Source organism: Colobus angolensis, unplaced genomic scaffold (assembly GCF_000951035.1).
Source record: "Colobus angolensis palliatus isolate OR3802 unplaced genomic scaffold, Cang.pa_1.0 Scaffold119, whole genome shotgun sequence".
NCBI classification, from domain to species: Eukaryota; Metazoa; Chordata; class Mammalia; order Primates; family Cercopithecidae; genus Colobus; species Colobus angolensis.
The window spans coordinates 4,636,555-4,645,443 of NW_012113030.1; the positions used below are offsets into that span (position 1 = coordinate 4,636,555).

The 8,889-nt window shown below is 43.5% G+C and overlaps 1 protein-coding gene across 1 annotated transcript in view; it reads right to left on the minus strand.

Moving 5' to 3' along the window:
* Positions 1-6,795, minus strand: part of FBXO33 (F-box protein 33) — a 31,918-nt gene extending 25,123 nt beyond the window's left edge. The window contains exon 1 of the mRNA XM_011926319.1: positions 5,860-6,795. Coding sequence (XP_011781709.1) covers positions 5,860-6,458 — 599 coding nt within the window. The 5' untranslated portion in view covers positions 6,459-6,795. The remainder of the gene's footprint in view (positions 1-5,859) is intronic.
* Between the last annotated feature and the right edge of the window lie 2,094 nt (positions 6,796-8,889).

Consider the following 8,889-nt stretch of genomic DNA (forward strand, 5'->3'; position numbering starts at 1 on the left):
CAAATGCTAATGAATGATCATAGCCAAATTAAATGAACACAAATAATTTAGAGATGTGTTGTCCAGTAGAGTTTTCTATGGAAGGAAGTGTTCTATTCTATGTTGTACAATATACTAATCACTAGCCACATGTGACTATTGAGCACTGGAAATGTGGCTAGTGCAACTAATGGGATCTTTAATTTTATTTATTTAAAATTTAAATAGCTGTCTGTAGCTACTGGCTGCCATATTTGACAGTATGACATTAGAATCCAGAAATAAGTCACCGGCCTACAACAGTATTCCTTATTAGCTTTATTAGGACCCATTAACCAGAAGTTATTTCCCAGAACTTACAATTCCATCTAAGAATTACCATCCTCCAATCTAAGAATAACTACTATCCCCAAATCCCAAAGGTTACACACAAAAGGTATATTTAAATAAAACGAACACTTAAGGTTGTTATTTAACATGCTATTAAAAGATAATTTTAACAGTAATAAGGACAAGAAAATCTAGTGAGGAAGAAATGATGAAAAAATACTGTTTTTTCCTTTTCTCTTACTACTCACATCCAACTGTTAAGTACTCTGGGCTATACTTCCAAAATCCATCCACTTGTTTTCATCTCTCCTGTCTCCATGGTAGTTCAAGCTACTATCATCTCTTGCTTAGATTACAGCAAAAGCTTCCCAACCTGTCTCCCTACTTTCTCTCTTGGTCCTTAAGTCGCTCATAAAATGGCCAGGGTGATTGTCTTAAAATACAAATGATATCACATTATTCTTGTCCTCAAAATTTTTTTCAGTGACTTCTTCTAGCCTTAGAATATATTCCAAACTTCATTAAACAAGCCTACCTAAACCCAATCCTTCCTTCTTCTGCTTCTCAGAACTCATCATGGCACCATTTTCATCCTCACTTGCCACAGCCCTCTCACACTTTCTTTTCTACTGCTCGAACAGACCAAAGATTTGTCTGGTTAAAGACCTTCGTGCTTACTGTTTCTTGTGTGTGGAACGCTATTTGCTCAGATTTTCAGATGGGCAACTCTAGTCATTCATGCTGCAGCTCAAATAGCCTTCTCAAAAGAGGTTTCCCCTGACACTTTACCTAATGTTGCCACCTAGTCACTATTACATCCTTCTGTTTTATTTTCAGATTTTATTTTCACAACCTGAAATAATCTTTCTTTCTTTTGTCTACGTGTTTCTTTCTTTCTTCCTCCTTTAGAATGACTCCATGAGAACAGGAAGTATGTCTTCCCTGCCTGGCACATAGTACGCTCTCAATAATTGGAGGAAAAAACCCTTGGATTTTCTACAACTATCATTTTAGCTCCTAAATAAATTGATAGAGTTTGGTGAACTCTCCCAAGCCTGCCTCAGAACTAACAAATTAAAATGGAGATGTTTAATCATTCCACTCAAAAGCTGCTTAACACCCTCATTTAACACAGTCAAAAAATTTTAACTTTTTTTCCCTTGAGTTTTACGACCTATTCCATCTATCAGTTGCCAATACAGCTGTGGAATAAAAAGTCCTAAAACCTCTCAAAACAGCCTTCCAGGAGGTTAGTTTCTTTAGCCTTCCTTCTCAATAACTTTGAGGCTATCCCTAAGGAAACTCTTTGTCAGCTTTTAGGTAAGGAGTCTGCTGGGAATGCAGTGCTACAGGAAACTAATTCTTGAACAGGGCAGATTGGTCACAGGGCCAGTATATTTTAATATATTTATTCTGTAAATGGGCTTTTTAAAGTAAATAATGAAACAAAGTAAGCTGTCAGAAATGAAACATTGTTATACATATTTATTATACTACCACAGGAGAAATATTTCAAGAAAAATAAGGCTAAAAACTGTTGGAGATAATACCTTCAAGGCATTTTCTACCATCTTAGGTAGTAATCTGAAATGTCCAAAGAATTTTTAACTCATTTTAAAACGCATTTTTAGGCAGGGCGCAGGGGATCACACCTGTAATCTGGGAGGCAGAAGTGGGATAATCATATGAGGTCAGGCATTACAGACCAGCCTGGGTAACACAGTGAGACCCTGTCTTTACTCAAAATTAAAAGAAATATACCAGCCAGGCATAGTGGTGCATGCCTGTAGTCCTAGCTACTAGGGAGGCTGGGGTGGGCGGATCATTTGAGCCCAGGCATTTGAAGCTGCAGCGAGCCTATGATCATGATTGCTCCATCCTGAGTCACAGAGCAAGATTGTCTCAGAATATTTTTAAATGGTTTTATTATTGTTTCCTGGTAGGAAACAATACAAAGGTAAGATTCTCCTTCACCGCGCATGCCAAATCAACAAGACCCAAATCTAAGCATTATTAATAGATCCTGTTTCACTTATAGGGTATATAAGCAGAGTCATGAAATGGTCAATTTACATACAAGCAGTTAGAACTATACCCAGAATATTAAAATCAATCTTATACAAAATTTCTCTGGTCTGTTACAATATGCATTCTTTTTTTTTTTATTTTTTGAGATGGAGTCTGGCTCTGTCACGCAGGATGGGGTGCACTAGCACGATCTCCACTCGCTGCAACTTCCGCCTCCCGAGTTCAAGCGATTCTACTGCCTCAGCTTTCTGAGTAGCTGGGATTACAGGTGTGCACCGCCACACCCAGTTAATTTTTGTATTTTTAATAGAGATGGGGTTTTGCCATGTTGACTAGGCTGGTCTCGAACTCCTGACCTCAAGTGATCCCCCCGCCTTGGCCTCCTAAAGTGCTGGCATTACAGGTGTGAGCCACCCCTGGGCAACAACACGAAAAAAAAAAAAAAAAAAAAAAAAAAGTACTGCCCCCTAATAGCATTTCACCCAAGAAGAGCTTATGTAAAACATTTATACAGCCCATAAAAGCACAAACCAGATGAAGACAATGTGCCTGTGGCTACTGTTTAGGTATTTTTAGTGACTGAGTCCATTACCTATTATCATAAATCTCACCATGAACTCGTTTTTCCTAAGGAGTCTGAAATACAGCATTTCAATGGGCAGTACTCAACCTGACAACTGGTTTGAATGCTAAAAATGCATTTATAGATTTGTTGTTTTGCACTTCTAGGTGCGATTTCTTATAGAACGACTACAGAAGAAATTCAGCCTATGTGACCTAAAATACAGTTGAATGAGTACTTACTGCCTTTCTGTTCTTACTTTTCATGAAGAAGACAGGTATCCTAGTGCCCTGTAGAGAAGGAATTTCTGAAACGTGAAGGACTGTGTTTTACCCTCAAAGAGGCACTTCTGCACCTTCTTTATCCTTATTAGTTGTTCCTAAAACCTAAGATACAGGTATGGCAACTATAATCACTGTGAGAATACATGTACATATATAACCCGGGAATCAAGCAAAACAAAACACCAATTGTCCTCTCTGAAGATCAGTACCCTTGAAAAGTTCCCACAATTCAAGTTTATACTTTCAGTTATTTTCCTGAGGGACATGAAAATAACTGGAACAAAACAAAATAACAGTTTGAATTGTATGAACTGTATAAAGGAATTCAGCACAAAGCCTGGAAGCAGAATGCTTATGATCTGGTACGATTCACACCCCCTCTTTTCTACTTATAGAATGGCAGAGATCATAAAGCAAAACCACTGTAAATTTAACTCGGAATATAAAGAGCAATGTCAAATGTCCCAAGTCTATAGTTTAAGTGAGTATAGAAAGAAATAATAGGCTTTACAAGTCACTGAATAAACAACCTGGTTTAAAACATTTTCAGATTTGTTAAAATTTAAAGGAAACTAGTCCTATTTATGGATTTAATATTCATATTAACTTTTCCAATATCACTGGAGTATCTCAAAACACGTTCAACAATAAAGATGAGATTAACTTATTTCCAAACATATGAATAGAATTTTAAAAAACCCTTTGATGTATCACTAGTACAAACAACATGCAATTACACTACACTTTACTTTCAGACACACAGAATGAATATGCTACCAAAGCAGCACGACATACAGCACCATGCTAATAGTAGATGACAAGCAAACCTGAAAATTAGGGATGACAGGTGTGATGTTTTTGCATAGAAGCGATAGCTGACCCAGAAGGGCAGGCATGGGTGGCCTTAGAGGGAAGCAGATTGGGATGTTAATAAAAATTGTAGGGGTAAGGAAGAGAAGGACAGGAGAATTAAGCTACAATGATGTGAAATACCTCCATTTTGCCTATGTGTTATCCACCCATCCAACCAACCAGTTATTAAAATACTTAAAAGGAACTAGACACTGCTCAAGGCTTGTTCTTACTTGGGTCAAAGGCACATACATTGTTTGGATGGTTGCATAAAAATGCAATTTGATCTCAGTACAGAAAAATCTAATTGGTACTAACTCACTGAATTCACCCTCAACCTTGGTCTCATTAGTAAGTCCTCACTGACTGAAACTTTGCAACTTTTGGGTCAGTTGATCCTCTAGCCATACATTCAACTCTGAGAAAGTCTCTAACCTAATTAAGACCTGTTTTTAGCTTCAATGGCCTCTCCTGCCAGATAAAACCAAAGTAACGAAATGGAATGTCTTGCGAAAAGCTGGGGAAACACACACAGGCAACTGGAATAATGGAGCCATATCCCAGATACAACTCGGAGCTATATGCTTATCTGTTGACTTCTGGATTAAGACACCGAATAATGGTGCATATATATATATATAACCTTATAATATATCTATATATATATCCTAGCATTAAACCAGGGACCGCTTTTAACCTTGTTCAACATAATGTTCAGTATATTTACTGCAAAAGGACACACTTTTGGAGAAAACCTATGTCGTACAGCAACGTGCAAATCACTTGATCCTATAAAGGGTCAGTTTCCTTTCTATAAAACAGGGATATTAATCATTGCCCTGCCTTACAGTGTCACTGAGAGGCTCAAATAACACAGTGAATGTGAAACTGCTGAAGTGTTTTTACTATGCAAGGTGCTCCTTTTGTGAACTTCTAAACTTTCTTCTAATAAGAGTTTTACTGTAAGGTTCTTTAGAATATCCATATACAGAAGATATAAATTAATAGGGTTTTGGAGGTGGCGATGGAGAAAAATGATGATTGGAAGGGATACTGGGTCAGAGCATAAGGTGTTGGTTCCAGAATTACAGGGAAGTCCTGATGCAAAACCAGAAGAGTTATGGGCTTACCCTTTGCAGACCCTGGCCAACTCCCTCGCTGCCCACCCCCCTCCTCCGCCCGACTGTTACTTTTAAGTGAACTACTGGGCACAAGTTGAGTGTGGGGGTGTACGGGGAGGGTCTTTCAACCCTGAAGATCAACTTCTTCCCCAGTCCCTTTAACAAACACTCCTCCTTCTTCTCTTCGGGCCTTGTTCAGTTGGCCGAAACTATTTCTGGTAAGAAAACGGCTGTTACAAAATTTCTTTTACGCAGCGTCCTATGAGTACTCCTTCCCCCACAATGAACTATTTCTAATAGACAGATTCAGAGTCAGAAAATCGTGTTATGTGTATGTTTTGTTTCTTCCAAGGCTCACCCATAGGCCTCACCCTCCCAGCCTTAACTCTCCCATCTATAAAACGAAAAATGACGGCGCCTGTCAGCTCCATCCCACGGCCACCGAGAGGATGAATGAGTGCCTAGAAGGCGCCAGAAGTGGTGTCTGTTAAACACCCAGTCCACCACTGTTTATAAAGTATCATGATGAGTCCCGTTATGCCCTTCCGCTCAAGGAAACCGCCTGGTTAGAACCAACACTCTCCGTCACTGAAGAAGGCAACGCTGAAGTTGACCGGGCGCGTATTACGCACAGAATCTATGTCGGGGTGCGGGAACGAGCCACCTCCGTTACAGGGCGGGGCGGGGCTCACGGCAAGCCTACCTGTTGTTCCGGATGCTGACCAGGACGCAAAGCACCAGCTCCAAGTAGGTGCGCAGCACTTCCAGCCAACGAGCAGAGAGCTGCAGGGCCTCGACTTCCTCCCCTCCAGTCCCGGTGTCCGCGCCACCTCCGTCTCCTGGGCCGCCGCCGCTCAGGTAGTTCTCCGCGGCGAATTCAACACGCAGCTCCCGCACGAACCAGCCGCACTTGCGCATGAGGAATTCCAGCCGAGGCTGCTCCGCGGGCGAGACGCGGAGGCAGATGCGGAGCTGGGGCCAGAGGGCTGGATAGAAGAGGCACTCACGCCAGTGTGAGCAGGAGGCCGAGGCCCGCAGCCGGTCGGGCGCCGGCAGAAAGGAGAAGATGTGCACGATCAGCTCGCTGGGCAGCGACGCAGCGCCCGCCGCCTGCCCGCACAGAGCCATCCGGCCCCGTCGCCGGGTGCCGGCTTCCGGCCGCCCCCGCAGTACCCGGAGCAGCCCCCGCAGCCGTTGCAGCTGCTGCAGCCGCAGCCGCCGCCACCGCGCCACCCGGGCGGCCCCGGCTCGGGTTCGAGCTCCCGGCGGTCGGGGCTGCGGCACTGACAAGAACAACAACATCAATGACAAGGAAGAAGGGGGCGGAACCGTCGTGGGTCTCGGCGGAACCAAGTAGAGCACAAGTTGTAGAGAGGGGGAAAGGCCTCTGCGGGCGTGGCCTGTTGGAGCCAGCCTCTGTCCTCTCAAACTCCACTCAAGTGCGTCCGAGGCTGGCACACTCAATAACTGCAATGCCCTCCCTCCTAAAGTTCAGTGGCCCAGAAGCCTCAAGGCATACTGTAAGGGAAAGGCAGCCCTCCCTGCCCCAGTCGGGGAAGACAGAGAAGTGGTAGGAGCTGAGCTTGACGTCGCCGCAGGTGGGAGGAGTCCGGCGCGCACCAGCGCGACTTCCGGAAGAGGGGAGCGCCCGATTGCCTGTAGGGACGGGAGACGCGGCACGTGATCTCTGACGCACGCAGACCGCGGGGCGGGGCGGCACTGGGCGGGGTGGAACCAGCACTTGGCGCCCCTTACGGCTTAGGGCAGCCGCTGCGCCCAGTCACGTCCGTAAGTCGGTGAATTTTGGCGCTGCGCGGATGGAGGTGGCGGTACTCTGGCTTATTGCGAGAGGTCGCCACGCTGCTCTGTAAAACGTTTCTCAGTTTGGGCTGAGGACCCTGAGCCCAAGTGGCGGCATGCAGGGTCTTTCTCAGCCATCCCACCTGCCCAAAGTAGGGTTAAGAATTCCTGAGATTGCGCCTGTGAGAGGGAGCAGGAGGACGGGCTAGCTAACCCCGGCGGGCTGTGCCGGGAGGGGCGGCGTGGGGCGTGGCAGAGGCCGCGAGTGGACCTGCCCCGTCGGTCCGACCACGAAGGTGGACTTTCTCGCACTCGCTAGTGTGTGGGGAAGCAGTGAGGACAGCGTCACCCTTTGGATTCAAAGGGTGAGATCCGCAGGTTGTTACCGGCCTCTTCTCCGGGGCTTGAGGAAGGGTCTCTGTTCCCAGGGCGGAGATTTAAGTCTCATTGAAGAGAAGTTCACAGTGATGACAGAGCTTTGATTTTCTTTTTCTTCTTTTCTTCTTCTTCTTTTTTTTTTTTTTTTGCCTGTTACCCCTAACTTAGATTGTCTAGATCATGTCCCTAACTTCACCACAGCCTACCTGCGAAGTAAACTCTGGTTGCAAAGAGTGGTGAAGTCAGAAAGGATTAAGTGACTTTATGTAATAATCGAGGGTTGCTGCTTTAGGGAGGCTGCCTCTTTATGTAATAATTGAGGGTTGCTTTAGGGAGGCTGTGATTTTGGAACAGCCTCGTTCTTTTGTGGTAAACACCAAGACTTTTTGTTGTTGTTTTAAGGGGCGGAGAATTTAATAGGCAAGAAAGAAGGAAGAAGTAGGAAGGAAGAAGCTCCCCTCTACAGAGACAGACTGAGGGGGCCTCCAAAGCCGGAAGAGGAGACCCCCCCCCGCCCCGTTCTAGATGTTCTTAACCCTTTGAGGGCAAAGCTCTCCGTTCATGTTGCTTAATGCCTTGCACATACCAGTTTGCCAACAACATGATGTTGTTTATCAATTGTGATAGGTTACTTCTCCGAGCCCCTGTTTGCAAGAGTTTTAGGTAATTATACCTTATTAATTTTAATGAACACTTAGAGGGCGACCCCAGCCGTGGGTTCGGCAGGATGAAACACTACCCATTTACCAGTTTAGAGACATTTAGGTCGTTTCCAGTTATGAATACTGTGAACATTCATGTGCAAGTCTTTGTGTGGACGTATGTTTTAATTTGTCTTGGTTAGATAACCTAGGAATGAAAGTGGTGGGTCGTAGGGTAGTTCTGTGTATAACTTTTTGAGAAACTGGGAAACTTTTCCAAAGTGGCTACATCATTTTTCATTCCCACCGGCAATGTATGAGAGTTTTCAGTTCTGACTTTTTTTTTTTAAATATTCTAGAAATACACTGTAATTTGAGATTGATACTTGTTTCTTAGCATTTTGCTAGCAACAAGCTACCTTCTTGGATATCGTTAATAATTAGTGTTTAATTATTAAGAATGGTTCCTGAGTAAAATGAAAATATGTCAGTCTGCCATAAATGAAATTCATTAGTTTAGAATTTCAAACTTTCTTATTAAATGAAGTGTGATAGGAATCCTGTTTTAATGACTGTAAGCTAAATAATTAGCTGCGAATCTTGCCCAGTTTCAATAATAAATCAGTGAATTCCAATGGTTGCCCAAAATTTATCTTATCAGGCCAATACATTTGCTATTAATTAAATGTATATTTAGCATGTTGAGTTAGATTCTTTTGACATGTATTCTATACTGCTAGAATAAAATTGACTCATATAGGGCAGAATGGAATTGCATTTTGTGAAGTTATAAAATCTGAGCTATGATTCAGAGTGTGGGAGGAAGTACTGACGTTATGAAGCTCATAAGTACCTAGTAGTACTAAGCTCCAGGTTCCAAAAGTGGCATGTTGTCACTATAGCAACCACCATGC